Genomic DNA, 21398 nt, shown 5'->3' on the forward strand with positions numbered 1-21398 from the left:
TCAGAGACATATTACCATGAGGCAGTTGCTCTCTAATGGAAGTACTTCCATATTATAAAACAGATCCGTAATCAATTGATTGAGTGGAGAGCTAGTAAACTGCTCATCGATAGGAATGGGATTAAAGCCTATTAACTAAAAGTCTCTGGGATGGCAACCCGACCTAGTTGACTGAAGATCCCAAGATCTAGGTTCAAAGGGACAACCGAATCGTGGAGACTATTATTTTATCACTATGGAGATAACATCTCTCTCCCATTCCTATGATGAAATAGTGATGCCTGTAAGCGATGTTCAGGGTAAGCTTTGCTTTTAATGATTCTTATATCTTGGAATTTCAAGTGGGGTATAGCAGGATACTTTTAATAAGAATCACCTATATGAGTGTGAGGTGGGCCGCTTCTATGAGAGTTTTTAAGGTTGAATTCTATGGAGCACTTCATGAATTTACCGGGATATGTTCATGGTCGAAATGAACACAACTATAAGAATCAAAAAATGTCTAAAAAGGAACTGTGTGAATTCTATTGTCTTGGTATACACAAACAGCTGAACAGTTCAAAACATCATGTTCACTGGTTAGCTAGTATATCCGATAGTCTTTCACAAAGGAAAGTTCAAAGCCACAAGCTACTTCTCTCGATACAGTAACTTTTCTTCTGCTCCCTCTGTGTCTGTGTCTGCATTGTCATTTGCATTGTGCTTTATCAATTTCTATTCATATGGGGGATTGTTGGAAAAATAGCATGAAGTAAATAAGAATTGATGTGTTCTATATTCACTTGAAGATGTTATTATAAGTGGTGAAAATCCTTGAGTCCCACATTGGAAATAATAGAAAATATGAGATTTGGGCTGGATAGTGGGTTGGGCTTTAGGCATGTGTGGACTAGGTCCATTTATCCAATTAATAATAATATTTTATTATTTTATTATTGAGTCAGAGTCTATGCACATCAGTCATCTCTGAAACAGTGTTTCAGTTTGAAATTATGTATAGTTTCATTGTCCTTCATTCACGAAATAGAACTTTTCAGAGAAAACTCTCCCAGTGAGAAGTTTTTGGTTCATTTATTTTTGTGTCAAAGAGAGAGAAAAAGGTACTGAGTAGTTCGTAGAGCACGACCTTGAGTGCTTTATCTTCGTGCTGTTTGATCATTTTATCTTGGAAGACAAACGTCCACGAGTCTCAAAGCACCATAGTGAAAGTGTGAGGGGCGAAATCTGCTTTAAGAAGATTGTGTAAAACACAAGACTTAATCTCAATTGTTCATCCTTTCACGCATTATTCATTATTTCAAGCATTTGGTCTGTGAGTCTTTAATTATTTGCATATTTCTTATTATTTATATTTAGTATTTGTTTATTACTTTTGCCTATTATATCTATTTGTGTTATTGTTTAATTTTAGATATGTGTATTGTTCATTTTGCTTTATCACATCAGTAAATTGTTGAAATATATCCAACACTTATTTCCACTCTAAGATCGTAATTAACCATATCTATATGGCATTATGGTCGTCCACACAAAGGACTCGACCACATAGATGGCCATTCTACACTTAGACAAATTTAATCATTCTTAGATGTCACAAATATACTTTACTCCACAAATCCACTATCTCGGAACCTGGGAGTAACCTTCATATAATTTGCTCCCACTAACCCCACTAAGCCAATACACCTCCCATGAAGATAGTGGCACAAATAAGGAGACCCACTATATAAAGGTTAGACTACATTCAATTAAAGGTGCATGAGAAAAAAAAACCCCTAAACTACAACCATTTGAGTTTTATTGGATTCATATGAGTCTCTAACTTAACCATCAAAGAAACTTAGGCTAGCACCCCACTGATGCCTTTCAATAGCTTTTTTTTTCCTTCTTGCAGGTCTTCTAGCACCTTTGGATGGACAAGTGGCTCATTGATTTTCATGCGTCATAAAAAATTAAAAATAAACAATAAAAATAAGTTCATAAGATCATTCATACTCTTTTAACACTTAGATTAATTTTTTGAATTCTTCATATCTTTGCAAATTAACAACTTTCTTTACCTTTCAATTGTGGGTCATGGAAAAAGAAGAAGAGTAATATAATATGTTATAAGGATGAGATCACTAGTATGAGCTCCCTTCTTCTTTACTATTTTCTTTCCCAAAAAAAAAAAAAATAAATAAATCCCTTCTCCACGATTAATGAGAAATTGCATTCGTTATCCTTGAACTCCATCATAATTACCAATTTTATTATGCACTAATAAGATAATATAATACTTGGGAAAATAGTTGAATCGCTAAAACTTAGAGGGAGTTTGGATTCGAATTATAAGTAGCTGCATTTGCGTTTTCTGACTTTTTTTTTTGGTTCCAGCCTCACTATTTGACCAAGTTAACCGTAAACAGTGCACGGATACACTGTTCATGGATCTACAAATTCCACTTTTCAATCATTTTTTCTTTAAAAATAGGTCCCACAATACTATTTACACATTTAAAAATTATTTTATTACAACGTTTTCAATTTTCAATTTTTAATTTCAGCAAAATAAGTTCTATCTAAATAAACCCTTATTATTATTAATTTTTTTTTTGAAAAACTATTTTTTTTTTTTTTTTTTTGGAGAATTTGAAAAACTTATCCAAAACTCACTTGAAAAAGACATTAAAGGGACAAGCTGTTTCCGCACTTATCAATCAATCAATCACCATTATCATAACCAAAAACGGGACCATATAACCCGCAATATCAAGGTATAATTTATAGTTTTATACTAATATATTATATGTCTCAGTTAGCCAAATTGGACTGGTCAAATCAATTAAAAATCCAACACAATATAAAATTACTCGCATCAAAAAAAAAAAAATATATATATATATATATATATAAAATTACTATTCTCTTTTTTTTTTTTTTTTGATAATTACATGAAATATTCATTTAACTGAAAACAGAGGTACAACTGAGAGAGCATACAACAACTACACCCCACCCTCCCCAATTAAGCCGAGAGCCCAGCACTTAACTTGTATTTGCATGTTAAAGTTTTGAGTTTTCTTTGTTTGAGCTCCAGCAACCTTTTTTAAAAGCCCTCTTTGTGGGCATAAGGGGGAAATGGTGGGCTCATTGAAAGGAGAGGGATTATTTGTGAGAAACGGACTGGATGAAAATTGGGCTTCAGATGCCAACAATGGAGAGCCCAAAACCGGAGCCTTTACAATTACAATCTTACCCTTGTGAAGACCCTTCGGAATCACGGAAGTGCACAGTTGAGAAGGGCGTTGGGCTCAAGGTGTTGTTTGAGCTGGTGTGATTTGACATATTGAGTGCGCATGCTCCGGACCCAGCCACGCCTGACTAGCAACCACCGGAATCTGAACACCAGTGACTTCCTTCAATCTTTCCTCCTCCGACCCACCACAGCTAGCAACTCTATGATTCTCAAAAACCTCCATGAAACCATTGCTTTTTCTGGTCTCACCAAGACCCAGAACACCACAAATAAAACAAAGGAGAAGAAGCCGCTCCATTTGAAACCCAGACTTGAACCTAACCTGGAAAGCCATTATTCCCATATCTACAAACGTTTGATCAGAACCCATCATCCAAGCAGTTCTATGAGAGAACTTGAAGGCTCGCGCGCACACCACGTGAAGTCCGATCGCGTGGTTGAGATGGAGAAAACTTCAAACACTTCTGCAAAGAGTTGTAGATGCTTAAAACCCCTAGTGAAAGAGGGAGAGAAGACTTGTACTAGGCAAGAGGGAAAAAGCTCCTACTGAGGGAGAGAGAGAAACTTTCTCTCTCCTACAAGCCGTAGGAGAGAGAAAGTTCTTGAGGTTTTGGTTTTTTCATTTTAAATTTTCGGAAGCATAGTTCTTACCACTATTCTCTCTCTTGGAAATGCTGAAGGTCAAAAGAAAAATAAAATAAAGGCATAGAGGCATAATAAAATAAAGGCCCATTTCGCTGGAACTCTTGGAAGCAATCGAGAAATCGAGGATTGCGGTCATCATTTTCTCTGAAAATTATGCATTTTCCACATGGTGTTTGGAAGAACTTGCAAAGATTGTTGAATGCAGGGATAGAGGCATAATATTGAGAGTGTTGCCCATTTTCTACCATGTGGAACCTACTGACGTGCGACATCAGAAGAACACTTTTGCAGAGGCCTTTGCAAAACATGAAAAGCGTTTCGAGGAGAACCCAACAAAGGTGCAGAAGTGGAAAACTGCTTTAACAAATGTGGCCAGTCTCTCTGGAAGGCATTTGAAGGATGGGTAACGCTTATTGATTTGCTTCTGATGAGTTTTTTTTTTTTTTTTTTTTGGCCTGTTTTGACTGCATTACTTAATTACTTTAAATGTAGATGTTAAAAGGTTAATATCTTTAATACCACAAAAGCATGAATTATATGTAGTTTTATAAACAGCACTACATACATACTATTGCAAAATTAAGAAAAAGTTTGTCACTAATTTAAGTTTCAAGATTTAGTTTAGGTTGTCATCAAAAGTCTTGTAACTAGACAGTAGAACTACATTTAGAAATTCTTCCACTAACTTTGTTGTAATTATTGAATTATTGAGAAAAATAAAATAAAATTTTAAAGTGGTCACTAAAAATATACGTGTAGCTACGAGTCTTATAGCTCAACTAGTACCTCTTAATATTTGTTATGAAAATGTCCATGGTTCAAATCCCCTTATTCATTGAAACTATTGAATTATATATTTTAAAAAAATGTATATGTTTAGTTGGAAAACTAGGGAGAAATATATATATATATATATATAGAGAGAGAGAGAGAGAGAGAGAGAGAGAGAGTAGTTTTAGTGGATAAAAAAGAAAGAAAGACATACAATGTGGTGTGTGTAGGAACAAAGAAACACACACACACTATATGAATAGTGTAATGTAAACCAATAATTGTCATATACAACATTTTGAAGATTTAGAATTTTGGTCATTTGATGTTTTTTTCCTTGAGGGTCAGTGGGTGGGGGAGGGTGGTGGGGTGTTATCATCTTGGTAGTTTTATTTTTATTTCAATCATATTGGAAATTTTGATCATTTTGGAGGTTTAATTTCAAGGTCAATTTGGCCATTTTAGGTTCAATTTTCGATAAATTTGGATTTTGTAAGGATTTATTTATTTTTGGACATTTTAATCATTTTGGAGGATCCAATGTTATTTTTGGTCATTTTATAGGTTAACAGGTGTTTTGGCTATTTTGAAAGTTTTAGAAGTATTTCGGTCATTTGAGATTTTTTCCCTAGGATTTTTGTTATTTCAAAATTTTTCAAAGGTATTTTGTAGGGTTTCAAGGTTATTTGGTTATTTTTATAGATTTGGGATATTTTTGGGACACTTTTGTCATTCTTGAGGTTTTGAGAGTATTTCACTAATTTTAATGTTTTAGGTGAGATTTAGGAGATTATGAAAGTATTTGGTCATTTTGAAAGAGACGATTTCAAATCCAATTTATAGGTTATTAAAGCATCCAAACAATAGATTTAAGAATCTAGAATTTAAAATACTCTTATGTATAGAATATAAATATGGAATCAAGACATTCTAAATCCATTGATTTAAAATCCAGATCTAAATTCAAATTCAAGTATCCTAATGCAACCTTGTTAAATTCCTTCATTCACTTAAGAATAAATTGTGGCCCAATATGTGATGCTAATTGCTACATCATGTGTACTTTGGGCAGCCATTCAAGCCCGGTTTCAACAAGTTTTATGGGCTTCTACTTAGGATCTTGAAATGAAGATGATTTTCGCTTCGGTCAATACTCAATAGTATGGATTGTATGGGTCTGGCATGTGTCCAGCGGCCAGCAGCCATTAGACCTGTTAGGATATGGACACGTGTCTAGTCTTGGACACATGTCCGCATCGCAACGTGTCCAGTGGTGCTGGCCATTGGACACAAGCTCCACCCGGATTGTATTCTTCTTCTTTTTGTTTTATTCTTTTTTTTTTGTTTTGAAAAGAAATTGTCAACAGATTGTGTACTAAATGACATGGCATTTGAGATTTTCTAGTTGTTGAAATTTAGGTTTCAAATAGCCAAATCAGAATTTAAATTAAATTGCAGTTATTTTTTATTTTTTTATTTTTTGGGTTTAAAAAATAAAAAGAACATCTATGTTGAATAGTACAATAGTTGCTGCTTCAAGTTTACATGAAAAGCCATGTTTTCTGTTCTGAGAACTAATAATCTACTTGCATGCCCTAGGATTTCGACAAGCAAATTGAGCTCGACTGTGTAGTTTAGTTCAATTTTAGAGCTCTCTCTTTTATGAGATGAACAAGCAAAACATCAACGTTTGCATGCTACATCTCCAATTAGTTTGTTTTGACACAAAGATTTTTGTAATATTTTATAGGGTGCATGAGACAAACTTTATCCGAAACATTGTTCAATGGATATATTTGAAATTGAAAGAGAAACATTCAAATGATATTGAAGATGGTCTTGTGGGAATAAGCTCTCGTGTTGAGGAAATGATTTCATATTTAGATATGGAATCAAGTGATGTTCACTTTATTGGAATATGTGAGAAGAGTGGTATGGGCAAGACAACTCTTGCACGAGCTGTTTTTGATAAGATTCTTAAACAATTTGAAGCTTCTAGTTTTCTCGAAAATGTTAGAGAGGAATCTAAAGCACATGGTCTAAAGACTTTACAAGAACGACTCCTTTGTGATATAGGAAAAGGGGGATTAAGGGTAAAGGATGTGCATAAGGGAATGCAAGTTATCAGCGATATACTGCATAACAAAAAGGTACTTATTGTTGTTGATGATGTGAGCGAAAGAAGTCAATTAGAAACATTAGTAGGGAAGCGTGATTTGTTTGGCAAAGGAAGTAGAATCATTGTAACTACTGAAGACAGAGATTTGTTGGCAAGTTATGAAATTAAAATTGTATATAGGGCTAGAGGACTAAATGAAGTCGAAGCTCTACAACTTTTTAGTCTGAATGCCTTCCACAAACCTCATTGTGAGAATGATTTCTTGGAATATTGCAACAATTTTGTCGAGCTTGCTCAGAGAATTCCTTTGGTTCTTAAAGTTTTGGGTTCCTATTTGTATACTAGACCAAAAAATGAATGGGAAAGTGCTCAGAATCAGCTAAGAGCAATACCCCATGAAAAAACTACTAAGAAACTTAGAATTGCTTTTGATGGATTGGGGGCAGATGAGAAAAAACTATTTTTAGATATTGCATGTTTCTTCCAAGGGGAGGAGAAGAATCGCGTTGCTGATATACTAGAATCTTACTTCTCAGGCATTAATCCAATAAAAAATCTCATCGACAAATCTCTAATTACTCTTGTAGTGGGGGAAAAATTGTGGATGCATAATTTATTACAACAAATGGGTTGGGAAATTGTTAGTGAGGCATCAGTTGAAGTTGGAGAACGTAGTAGGTTGTGGCATTGTGATGACGTCCTTGATGTATTAAAGAACAATATTGTAAGTGGATTATTATATAGACATAAATTTAGAGAAGTATATAATTCTACAATATATTCATGCAAGTTTTTTGCTTTATCTAGCGGTATACTAATCTTACTATTTTTGTTTACCAGGGAACAAAACATATAGAAGGCATGCTATTAAGATTGCCTCCAGATGATGAAGAAGAATTGAATGCTGAATCATTCTCAAAGATGAATAAACTAAGATTGCTCAAAATTTGTAAGGTGCGCCTTTCTTGCCTCAGTTATCTTTCTAATGAGTTATGTTGGCTGGAATGGCATGATTATCCTTTGGAATCATTGCCTAATAGTTTTCAGCCTGGCGAACTTGTTGAGCTCATTATGCATCGCAGTTGTCTTCAGCAACTTCCAAGTGAATTCAGTGTAAGATTTTCACTTTTGCTGTTTTTTCTTTTCTGTATTTTTTATTTTTATAAAGTTTAAGTTCTTGAATGCTTTATTTTATTTTTTTTTATCCCTGCTTATTTTTTCATCACAGAAGTTGGGAAAGTTAAAGCTCATTGACTTGAGTGACTCCCAAAACTTAACCCGAACTCCTGACTTCACTGGATTCTCAAATATTGAGAGGCTGAATTTCCAAGGTTGTACAAGATTGCATGAGTTGCACCCTTCTGTTGGAGGTCTTAAAAGACTTATTCTTTTAAATCTAAAAGATTGTAAATGTCTTAAGAACCTTCCATATGAGCTCAATTTGGAATCTCTTAAAACTTTAATTCTATCTGGCTGTTCAAGATTTAAGAAATTTCCCCGTATTGGGAGAAACATGAGAAGCTTGTTGAAGCTTTATTTGGATGGGACTGCCATTGAAGAACTACCACCAACAATCGGGCGTCTAACTGGCCTGACCTTATTGAATCTTCAAGACTGCAAAAACCTTAAGAGTTTTCCGAGTGACATTCATAGTTTGACATCTCTTGAAATTCTCACTCTATCAGGATGTAAGTGTCAACCACCAAAAGCAGGGCATTTGCTTGGGCTCTCTCCTATTGGATCCTCAATTGGTGCCTCCCCCACTTTTCTGCGACTAATTTTATTTCTTTTTCTATCTTTCCTAGCATGGCGATACACCTATCTCAGAATTCCTATATTTGCTACAACTGCTTTGTCAACATATTGTTTCCACAATGCCCGGCATCCTGAACCAGAGCCCATCAACCTGTTGTTGTCTAATTCGTTCTCAAAATTAAGCACTTTGGTAACTCTAAGTCTAAGTGACTGCAATCTGTTGGCACTCCCTGATGACCCTAGCTGCTTGTTGTCAATAGAGTATTTGAATTTGAGCAAAAATAATTTTATATGCTTGCCCGATTACACTTCTCGACTTTCAAAGCTCAAAATTCTTTTCTTGGATCATTGTAGCAAGCTTAAATCAATGCCATATGTTCCATTAAGTACAAGGTTAGTTTCAGTACAAGGATGTACTGCGCTTGAAAATTATTTAAATCAAGTTGTTGTATGGTCTTTGGGTGTAGCAGGATTCACTATTATTACTTGCCTTGGCTTGGCCGAGGATGAAGATGGCACAATTGCTGAGGTTTCTTTGCTAGACATACACCTATTATGGCAAAGATACGTGAAGGTATCTCTTTCTCTCTCACTTGTCCCACACACGCACGAGCATCTTTAACAGTTGTTTTTAATATTTTACAGGATCAAATTCATCAAATGGAAGGCTTTTGCCATGTTTTACCTCAAAATGAAATTCCGGAGTGGTTCAAGCATCAGAGTTTTGGGTCATTTCGACCAATCACACTACCTTCAAATCTGTTTAGTAATAAAAATTGGAAAGGAATCGCTCTATGTGTCATTTTTGTAGTCCCAGCACATTCGAACGACGATTCTCATGGAGAGGATACAAAATACTTTCATGAGTTTTATTGTCGTTTGGACATAAATGGAGATCTTATAGCTTTCAAGGTTCCTAAGGAAACATATGTTGGTTCATTTGGACTTTGGCTATATATATCGCATGCGAGGTTTAGAAAACATTTAGACGAACGGAGTTGCATTACCCCTTTCATTGGAACCAAAAGCCCGGATATTGAGATTAATATGTGTGGTGCACGTATTCTATATAAGCAAGATATGGGAGAATTTCTACAAAACCTAGGCCAAAAAATTGTTGGGAGTCCTAATGACCTCCGTGGAGAGCTCAACTCACACTCACAGCTTTCAAGATTGAATCAGGTCTGTTCCTCTATCAGTCTATGTCACTAAATTCAAAATTGTTATCATATCTCCTCCTATATTTTTATAGGGACTTTAATTAGGAGTAAATATAATATATATAAGGACTCCACTTTATCCAAAATATTATGTAATATTAATTCCTCAACTTATTCCATAAAAAAAATCCTTAATTTATTTATCTTTTGAGTAGTGTTATAGGCACTACAAATTTTACTATTTTGAGTCTCCAAATAGACATGTTACTAATTATCATTGTTATGAATGTCATTTCGGAACCCGTTTCGGTTTGTTCATTGGAATGGAATATTTCGGTACCGGCCAATTTTGGGTACCGTTTCGGAAACCTTTTTGAAATTACTGCTAATATATATTTATATATTATTATTAATGTTATGTAAAATAATTAATTTAATATAGTTTTCTATTAAAATAAAGTGGGATATTATTTTTAAAAAAAGCATTTATTTTATGTTTTTTTTTAAAAATAAAACTCACATTTTGGGTAATTATACACAAGTGAGATATATATTTATATATTATTCTTACTATTATGTAAAATAATTAACTTAATATAGTTTTCTATTAAAATAATGTGGGATTATTATTTAAAAAAACATTTATTTTAAGGTTAAAAAAAAAAAAAAAATCACATTTTGATAATTGTACGCAAGTGGGTTTCTAGGAAACTTCCTACTGACTACTTTTTCCCAATTCCCAACCCACTCACGTGACTAGTACACTACCTGCTCAAATGCTACTTCTATATTTCATTATTGCAGATTTCAGTCTTTCTTCATCATTTCACGCCTGAGCTCTTTTCTCCTCTTATTCTTATCTTCTTCATCTCCCATTTTTTTTTTTTTCACAAGTCAGTGAAGTCACACCACTTTTGCTTCATCTTGCTCTTCAATTTTATTTTCAATTTTTCTGTCAAAGTTGAGAGGGTCAGATAGTGCGAGATGAGGGAGAGACTAGGAGCTACAGGACACTGATTAAGTTCAAGAAGGGAAAAATAAGAAGCCAGAATTCATACCGGCTGGAAAATGAATTTCGGCCGACTGAAATTGGCCGGAATTGACCGAAATGCCCGGAACGGGCCGAAATGGGGCGAAATTTAATCCGAGGTGGAATGGAGGGTATTATCATTCCGGTTTACACACCGACACGAGATTTTCTAGCCGTTCTGGCCGAAACGGAACGAAATTCATGACATTGCTAATTATAACAATTAGTCGCAAATCTACGCGATGCATGAGAATATACAACTATTTTATAACGTGGTATAATGTATGATTTATTCTCCAAAACATACTGGAGATATTATTTTTAAAATTATTTTTTATCTCTCCATCTCTACAAATATATCATTATATTATTTTTAGCCTTTTTGAAAAACTTAGGTGCATTAATTTGATTGATATTATTATTATTATTATTATTACTTTTGTAATAAAAGATAGAAATACTATTCTTTTTTCAAGTGATCTATATTATTCAAACTTTTGTATAGTTTGTTATGGAGAGAGAGAGAGAGAGAGAATAATCACATTTTTTTTGGAAGAGAATATGAGACAAATAACAAAATTATATAAAAGAAGATGAGTAGAAAAATATTCAAAAGAAAATGTATAGTTATAAACCCCAAATTATCCAATTCATGCTATGTATTAGAATAACATTGAATTATTTTGTAATTTCATTGGATAACATGTAACAAACAAAAGAAATAAAATAAAAACAAATAAAAAATTAAAATATAAACCAATCATATAGATTAAGCATAAAAATTCATCAATTTAAATTAGAGGTGTAATAAAGAATTAAAAATCCATCAAGAGAAAGACTATATATATATATATATATAGAGAGAGAGAGAGAGAGAGAGAGAGAGAGTATTCACATTTTTGTGCGAGAAAAATATGGATTGAATGGAAGAGAAAATGACACTTTTATAGTAAAAAAAATAGGGAAGAAGAAAAGTCAAAATAAAAGGAAGATAAAGGATGGACAAACTGTAAGGTTGAGGTATAGAGTAATGGAGAGATAAAAAGGTAAAAATAAGTAAATGTTTGAGAATGTGTAATTGTAAAGTGGGAAATTAATAAAGAGAATAATAATTAAAAAGGAAAGAAAAAATATTGAAAATAGGCTGATGATATGGCACTGATGTAACTTAACAGGAGCGTAGTAATATTATACACTACATTTTAGCTTTTAGATATATATTCAAATATTTATTTATGATTGGTTGAAACCTAGATCGTTTGATCATATTTATTACTGTATCAATTTGCAAGCTTTATGTGGTAAATCTTAGCATTTTCTTATTTTTCTTTGCATGAGACTTCCACTCACACGTGTAGGTGTAGTAAATCTTAGCATTTTCTTATTTTTCTTTGCATGAGACTTCCACTCACACGTGTAAAGCCCACGCCATCTAGTAATTGCGAAAAAAATTTATCTTTAAACTTACTATTTTTGTACGTGTTTTGTTCTTTCATCCATTGAAGATTTGAAGGCTATATATTTCTGAATTTTACAGGTGGATTGGGCACGAAACCATCTGTCTGGTTATATCTTTCCTCAGATTGCGTCTCCACCACGCTGGTTTGCTTATCAAAATGGGCCCGCCATAAAAATGCAGTTACCTGCAGATTTGCATGATCATTCAAGGTGGTTGGGTTTCACTATATTTGCTTTGTATACAATTCAGATGAAAAATGATGGTTTCAATTACAAGTGGCAGGGCCGGCCCAAGGCCTAGGCCTGAAGCCCCATCCCAAAAAAAATAAAAAATATTCCGCTTAGGGAAAAAGGCCCCACTTCCAAGGGTTAAAAGCCCAAATTTTTATAAAATAATATATATATATATATATTTAAAGGTTATGCATTTTTTTTTTTATTAGTAGTGTTGAGAATACTACAAATTTTATTATTAGCTTACAAATTGCCATGTTACTAATCACAAAAAAAGTTATTTAAACATTCCTTGGTTAGATCGATGAATTTCATCAATGAGGGTCAATGTTATATCATACTGTGAACATTTTATAACACTTTAAGTGCATTTTCCTTTCTCATTTCTATTAAGACTCTCAATGTACAAGACCAATAGAACCCTAACCTAATTGAAATCCTAACCGTAATATTTTTTTATTAATATTTTTTTTCAACTATGATATTTAATTCTCAAATTAACATTAGTTTAATTGGTATTATTCATTAAATTATATATTTAATGTATCAAATTAACTTTGATTTGATCAATATTAAATAATTTTGTTTAATTAATATTTACATATTAAAAGTTCTGAATAAATTTTTTGCCTTAAGAAGGCTCCAAATAATATTGGGCGCCCCTGACAAGCAGGATTTCAACAAGTGTTTTGTTACCACACTTCGATGCAATAGATATGAAATTTGTTAGTCAAATCATAGATATGTTTTTGGATGCTTGCAGGAGGCCTACCCCCGTGACAGAGCTTCTACCAGGTAATGAAACTATGCAAGGGGAGTGTACTTCAAGAGAAACAATATTATCAAATCAAGTAATAGCTGCAGGCACCTCAAAAAAAGTAATAGCTGCAGGCACTTCAAAAAGTTCAAGTCAAGGGTCTCTTTATTTAGGCAAGATATCAAGCAGCCTTGGATGTTGGATAAAACATGGGCCACATTTGCAGGTTTCTCTCTCTCTCTCTCTCTCTCTCTCTCAATGCACGAGGTTTTGCTATGTGGCTCTCTAATTTTGTATTTAGTTTTTTTTTTTTTTTAACCTTTTTTCATTTATTTTTTTACTGTTACCCAAAAGTTCATGTTAATGTATTTTTACCATTATTTCATTAGTCTCTTGTTAATTTCTTGAGTTTACAATACACCTTTCTCTTTTCTTCATGTCATTTAGCATACTCATCATTTTAGTATTAAAACAAAAGAAAAAAAAAATAATTAAGGATTAATAGTAATATCTAACCAAATAAGGCCCCAAGGAGAGATAGAGAGATATGAAAATGTTGTGAATTGTTAAATGAAACACATTGTTTCACTATTACCAAAATAAAAAACCTGAGATTCAATATATGTGTATATATATATATATATATATATGTGCAGAGATCTCATATAGGAGTGAACGAGGTTCTGTCATATGGCGTTCTAATTTTGTATTTAGCATTTTTTTACCTTGTTTCATTAATTTTTTTTTTTTTACTATTATCCAAAAGTTCATATCAACGTATTTTTACCATTATCTTACTAATCTTTTATTAATTTCCTGAGCTTACAACACACATTTCTCTCTTCTTAATGTCTTTAAGTATACCCACCATTTTAGTATTAAAAACAAAAGAAAAAATAATAATAATTAAGAATTAATAGTAATAACTGGCCAGATAAGACCTTAATGAAAGATAGAAAGATGTGAAAATGTTGTAGATTGTTAAATGAAATGCACTGTTTCACTATTACCAAAATAAAAGACCTGAGATTGAAAAATCATTTTTAAGAGAAAGAGAGAGGACTATGAGGAGCCATCACCTTCGTTATACTGGTCTCCCACCACCATCAAGCCATTGAAATCCCAATGGATATTTTTTTTCTTTTTAAATTAGGGGCTTAACTATGATTTAGGCTTGGGTTATTTGATTCACTATTACCAAAATAAAAGACCTGAGATTGAAAAATCATTTTTAAGAGAGAGAGAGGACTATGAGGAGCCATCACCTTCGTTATACTGGTCTCCCACCACCATCAAGCCATTGAAATCCCAATGGATATTTTTTTTCTTTTTTAATTAGGGGCTTAAATATGATTTAGGCTTGGGTTATTTGATTGAATAGTTTTTGTCTTGAGTATATAAGTAGAGAAAATATTAATTTGGTGTGAATCGTAAAGTCATGTTTTACCATGGTTTTAAATCAATTATAAGTCACATTCATACGCACTTGCCCGCACTATTTCTTAATATCGCACTATTGATGAGTAGAAGATGTCGAAAGAGTTGGGCATACTTTTATTTCATGGTATGCAATTTGATCACAACACAAATTAGATAATTTTTATGATCTTGTTACTCTTTTGCATTTATTTTTTGTTTCATGATTTTTAAGAAAAAAAATAATTTCATGATTTTTAAGAAAAAAAATAATCTTACCTTGAGAAAGATACAAATGTGCGGTGAAGCTACTAAACTAATTTCTGATATCTCAAAATGTATATGTTTCCTTACTCTAATTTAGTTAACTTTTTTTTAATAATATATGTACAACATTCTTCAAAACTGTCTTACATAAAATATCACAAATTATTTGTGCATTGCATGGGCAACTAACTAGTTGTGAAAACTCTCTCTCTCTCTCTCTCTCTCTCTCTCTCACAAAAAAAAAAAAAAAAAAAAAAAAAACCTAGTTGAGAAAAAAATTGAAAATTTTTATGTCTCTAAGAATTAATGATTCTGGATTAAATTAACTCGAGACTTTTATGAAATCATTTCTCTTTTGTGGGTTCAAGTGCACACATAAAAACCTATGCTTAAAATAAATAACTACAATTTGGTCTTTTATGCTTACATTTTAAATATTATACTCTCTTCGTCCCATTTTGTTTGTCCTGTTTGAAAAGTCAAATTTTTTAAGGGAACATCATTTATTGTCTTGTCTACTTTTTAAAAATGTATAAGTTTCTAAAACTACCCTTAAATAGATTTATCAAAAAGTTGAATTAATAAATTAATACGGATATAATAGGAATATTAGTAAATTAATGACTTTTATTTTTAGAAACAGGACAATATTTTGGGACATCTCAAAATGGAATAGAGAACAAACAAAGTGGGACAGAGGGAGCAGTTGTCAAAAAAAGAAAAAAAAAAAAAAAGAACAATCTAAAGACTATTGACTCAATGATGTGGGAGGCTTAAAAAGAAAAAAAGTTTAGTTTTATTTTATTTTGTAATTCAATTATCTTTTTATTGGTCTATATATATGTGTGTATGTGTATATATATATATTCTTTAGATCCTGGTAGTTTATTAAGTTATTATATTTTATTTTCCAGGGTTATTAGGATTTAGAAGTCTATATACATAGCCAAAGTCCCGTACTCCTACTAGGAGGTTTATATTAATGAATAAAATTTCTATGGAAAATGCCTCATGGTCTGGTACACTCCAGCAAATTGTAGGTGTAGGTTTCTAATATTTGGTGCTAACTCTAAGTAGGCCTAAATGCTGACTTCTAAGTTCTCTATCTTTAGTTTTTAGTTATTTATTTTTCATGTTGAATTAATTTGGCTTACTTAAACTGAAAGCAAAATTCGACCAACTTGACCAAACTAATGAAGCATTGTTGCAGGTCAAGCCAAAACTCTGAAAAAAAAAAAAAAAAAATTCCTTTTTCATGTTTTATACCCATAAGAAAATCTAGCTTTCAAAACCGAGAAAAAAGAGAAAAAACACACAAATATCTCGGCACCACCATGACCCACCCCTAATTGGCTACAAATCCCCACAACTTTGGTCTTCAAACCCAAACCGAACTAGTTGGTCTGATCAGATTAATTGATAATTGATGATGCTATTTTTATATGTGAGAGAACCAGATATTTAAATAATCTGAAAAGAACCTCCTGAACCAGTGGTCGAATAAAAAAACTGTCAAAACAGTATGCTGGTTCAATTTGGTCAAGGCTTTAATGAAAAATAATTATGGTTCAATTGGGTCAAGGGTTTCTAATAATTGAGATATGGGGTCGTGAATTGTGAACCTGTGACCCCTTAATCAAGAACAATGTTTGGTATAGTAACCAACAGACCGGTTAGAGTTGTTGGGTTTTATAATGAAAAAAGAAAAAGGAAAGCATTATTATATTTATGTTAATTTTACATGATTTTTAGTATTTTTTTTTAATGGAGATTAATAGTGTTTCGATTTATTATATCACCTCTCTCTCAATATATTAAATATTAGTAAATTTATTTTATTTGTAAAATCTACTTGTAATTTAAGTATTAAGGATTTATTTTTAAAGTGAATGTAAAAAAATTAAATCAAAGTAAAGGATTATTATAAAATTATTTTAAAAAAATTTTGATGGAGGATTATTATAAAAAATTTATGCTTATTTATTGTAGGGACACGATTTTTAACGGCCCGGGAAGGACCTTGGGCTCGTATGTAAAGGGCCCCACAAAATATGATTTGTAGAGAGTGAGCTTGGAAAGGCTGGACCTTGATCATTGGGCGGCGGTTTGGTCGGGATTTTCGTGGAAGCCCATATGAAGGTGGGTTCGGCCTGTATGGCTTAGCCTTACGCGGATGTGATGTGAAGATCTACCTCCTCGGAATTAGTCCGAGGAGCGTCTCATCCTCGCCATCCTCCTTTTTGAGTTCGTGCTCCCCCTTTTCTTTGGTTCCTGGGGAGATCTCCTCTTTTCAATGCAACGAGCTTCCCTTTTATACTAGTATTTCCTTCCCATTCTTCACCTACGTGTCCGTTTCTCCTTGTTCGGGGTGGTTACTTGTCTTGTCAATCCTCACATCAGAGTGGTGGGGAAAACCTGGATAGCATGGTATGAGTATGGGTTTGTCAGGCGCTGGGCTCCACATTAAGGTGTTGGCAGCCTTCTCCCTCGTGCTGCTCTTGTACTAAGTCTATCATTTTCTTTAAGCGTTTTTGTGAGATGTTTGGACGTAAAGTCGTCCTCGGCCACATCCTTGGGCTTTCAAAAAGAGCTTTCATTGTGCGTCCTTGACAGTAGGGCTCCTCGGCCTGGGTTTTGGGCCCTTAATACAAAGTGGGCTGGGACCCCAGATTTCGGGCCCCACAATAGCCCCTCAAAATCCTGCTGCCCGACTTTTTAGTTGGGGAGGAGGGTTTTGGTGACGTAAGACCCACATTGTAGCTCGCTCAAATCCTGTACTCTATTATTATTTGAGTTTTTCCATTTACATGGGAGGCGTGTCAAAATAAGGGCCGCTCCTTTATTTTTCACTCACGTGGGGTCTTTTGACACTTCGGTACTCGAGGCGCGCCTTCACGAGGATCTTCAGATCCTACGGCTGTGGATGAAGTTGGAAATTGAGCCAAGTTTGCTTTGTCCGTAGCGTTCCTTGGAAACTTGCATGAATTAAATGCCACCGGTTTGCTCTGTGTATAAATAGGGTAGGGGGTCACTCCCCTTACACATGAACTCTCCTGTTCCTTTCAGAATCATACTTCTTCCTTCATATCCACGATCTCCATTTCTAGTGCCACTCTGCCTTAAAGCAAGATGTTTGAGGCGTGGATGGGGATGAAAGGTCTTTGCATGCTTCAGAGGCACCGAATCTTCATGATACTCAAGGTGATGTGATACGGGCAGGGATGGTACAGATTCAAGCCAGTCCACTGTTTTGATAGGGGGAAGATGGTATTTCTCCCTCTTTCAGTCAAAATCCGAAGCAGGTTCTGGTCATGCCAAATTTTTGGTATGTCAGAAGAAAGAATTTCCGCCATCAGTGCCGTCTGCCTTGTCGCAGGCAAATTTTCGTGGGGGCTCCTCAACTTCCGGTTCCCGGCACCTTTTCTTCAACGGTGCAGGCCTCAAGTTGGGTTCCCTGCACCTTTTCTTCAGCGGCGCTAGCCCGAAGCCAGGTGCTCTCTGCACCTTTTCTTCAACGGTGCAGGCCCCACGTTGGGTTCTTTGGCTGCCTGAGTTATGGGCATGTAAAAGTATTGAGGAATGGTTCCCTTAATCGACATCTTGGAACAGCAGCCAATCTCTCCTCTGCATTTCCTCCTCTGCTTTATTTTCATTCTCTTGTATCTTTTCTTTTCACTTATGTAGTTAGCTTTAGTATAAGCTTGTTCCAGCTTTTCATTGTACACTGTACTATTTCTTTGTCTTAATAAAAGATGAGTTTACTTCTTTCTAAATACTTTTCCTTTTGGCAGCAATTACTTTATGAACGAATATTAAATATATGATTGCCTTTAACGATACTTAGAGCAGAAAAATGCCTTAAAACAAATTCCTATTATTTTAAATTTATTGACATTATCAAGTATAACAATGGTAATTCTCAATAAATTAAACTCTTGGAACTAACCGGGATAACAGCCGAGCGCTGTGCGATGCATGCTAGACAAATGCCCGAGAACGATAAACTCTAAATAATTCATCCGAGAGGGTAGCCGAGCAGTGAGGGATTTCGATTGTGTTTTTGGTAGCATATTGCTCCATATTACATCAATCCCTTTGGTACTGAGAATCCGAGAGTAGACTGAGGAGACCATGCAGTTTAGGGATTAACCCCTGTTAATGGGGAGTTCTCCTCAGATAGATTCTAAGGTCCATGTAACGTAGTTTTTCTTTTTTGTACTTGGTTTCTCCATAGGCTTGAGTCCGAGGACCATGCAGGGCCTTGGTTCTGTCCAAAACTTGTAGTTTTTCTTTCTTGTACTTGGTTTCCCCATAGGCTTGAGTCCGATGACCATGCAAGGCCTTGGTTCTGTCCAAAACTTGTAGTTTTTCTTTCTTGTACTTGGTTTCCCCATAGGCTTGAGTCCGAGGACCATGCAAGGCCTTGGTTCTGTCTAGAACTTGTAGTTTTTCTTTCTTGTACTTGGTTTCCCCATAGGCTTGAGTCCGAGGACCATGCAAGGCCTTGGTTCTGTCCAAAACTTGTAGTTTTTCTTTTCTTGTACTTGGTTTCCCCATAGGCTTGAGTCCGAGGACCATGCAAGACCTTAGTTCTGTCCAAAACTTGTAGTTTTTCTTTCTTGTACTTGGTTTCCCCATAGGCTTGAGTCCGAGGACCATGCAAGGCCTTGGTTCTGTCCAAAACTTGTAGTTTTTCTTTCTTGTACTTGGTTTCCCCACAGGCTTGAGTCCGAGGACCATGCAAGGCCTTGGTTTTGTCCAAAACTTATGGTTTTTTCCTTTTTTGTACTTATTTACTTTCGAACGTAAGCCCCTAGACCAGGGCGGGGAGAGCCGGCTTGAGGCCAGAAGCCCCTAGAGCTGTCCGCGCCATTGTCACTGTAAGGCGCAGCCCCTAGCAGAAGTTTATGTCAGAGCAACAACTGCATATCGCCGGAGATGGAGGAAACTCCGCGAACCTCTGCTTGCTGGAGAGTTGACTCCACCGCCACCTGCGCTAACGCACAAGCCTTCCCACAGACGGTGCCAATTGTAGGGACACGATTTTTAACGGCCCGGGAAGGACCTTGGGCTCGTATGTAAAGGGCCCCACACAATATGATTTGTAGAGAGTGAGCTTGGAAAGGTTGGACCTTGATCATTGGGCGGCGGTTTGGTCGGGATTTTCGTGGAAGCCCATATGAAGGTGGGTTCGGCCTGTATGGCTTAGCCTTACGCGGATGTGATGTGAAGATCTACCTCCTCGGAATTAGTCCGAGGAGCGCCTCATCCTCGCCATCCTCATTTTTGAGTTCGTGCTCCCCCTTTTCTCTGGTTCCTGGGGAGATCTCTTTTCAATGCAACGAGCTTCCCTTTTATACTAGTATTTCCTTCCCATTCTTCACCTACGTGTCCGTTTCTCCTTGTTCGGGGTGGTTACTTGTCTTGTCAATCCTCACATCAGAGTGGTGGGGAAAAGCTGGATAGCATGGTATGAGTATGGGTTTGTCAGGCGCTGGGCTCCACATTATGGTGTTGGCAGCCTTCTCCCTCGTGCTGCTCTTGTACTAAGTCTGTCATTTTCTTCAGGCGTTTTTGTGAGATGTTTGGACGTAAAGTCGTCCTCGGCCACATCCTTGGGCTTTCAAAAAGAGCTTTCATTGTGCGTCCTTGACAGTAAGGCTCCTCGGCCTGGGTTTTGGGCTCTTAATACAAAGTGGGCTGGGACCCCAGATTTCGGGCCCCACATTTATGTTTTGTTATTAACTATTAACGATATATTATCATGAAAATTTATTTGAAAGTTTGTTTCTATTTTTTAAAGATATTTTAGTCATTTTTACTAATATTTACATATTTAATACATTTATTTTAATTTTAGTTGATTACTAATAGCCTGTTTGGAAGTTTAGAGGGGGAGGAGAGTAGAGAGGAGTAGAGGAAAAGAGAGTAATGGGGAGGAGAGTAGAAGAGAATGATTATCCTTTACCTTATTTGGATGTCTTTAAAATTAGTAAAGAGGAAGGGAGTAATTAGCCCTTCTTCTTATTTGGATGTTTTAAAAATTAGGATGAAGAAGAGAAAAAATGATTTAAATAGACAAATTTACCCTTATTTGATTTTTTTTTTAAATTAAAATTTTCCTCCATTTTCTCACTAACCAAACAGAGAATAAAGAACATTCTAATCACAGATTATCACTAAAATACATAAACTATATCAATTTTCCTATAAAGAATCCAATGAAAGATAAAATGCAAGAAAATCAAGAACTAGAATTAAAGGAAAAAAAAAAAAAAGGGGATCCACAGAATTACCTTCAAGTGGATTTGTAAATGCCTAGCTTGTGAAGGTAGAGTTGCTGAGAAGACAACTACTACGAGACACAAACATAGATACTGTTCGGCCATATTTCTTTTGTTCGGCCATATTTCTTTTTCTCGAGAATCAGACTAGGAATTCTTGGCCATATATAACACTCTAACTTGCTTTCCCAAGAAAATAAAAAATTTCAATCCAAGGCAACCAAGTAAGTAATTGTAAAAAACTTGTATACATAACAGTTTTTA

General features: G+C 34.8%; 1 protein-coding gene across 1 annotated transcript; it reads left to right on the forward strand.

Annotated features, from left to right (window-relative positions):
- The first annotated feature begins 3623 nt into the window (after positions 1-3623).
- On the forward strand, positions 3624-13456 carry LOC115984943 (TMV resistance protein N-like). The gene is made up of 8 exons (XM_031107925.1): positions 3624-3763; positions 3966-4286; positions 6405-7497; positions 7614-7886; positions 8002-9102; positions 9174-9710; positions 12256-12386; positions 13174-13456. The coding sequence occupies exons 1-8, from the start codon at positions 3624-3626 to the stop codon at positions 13454-13456; spliced, it is 3879 nt and encodes a 1292-aa protein (XP_030963785.1).
- The last annotated feature ends 7942 nt before the right edge of the window (positions 13457-21398 follow it).

Source organism: Quercus lobata, chromosome 4, assembly GCF_001633185.2.
Source record: "Quercus lobata isolate SW786 chromosome 4, ValleyOak3.0 Primary Assembly, whole genome shotgun sequence".
NCBI lineage: Eukaryota > Viridiplantae > Streptophyta > Magnoliopsida > Fagales > Fagaceae > Quercus > Quercus lobata.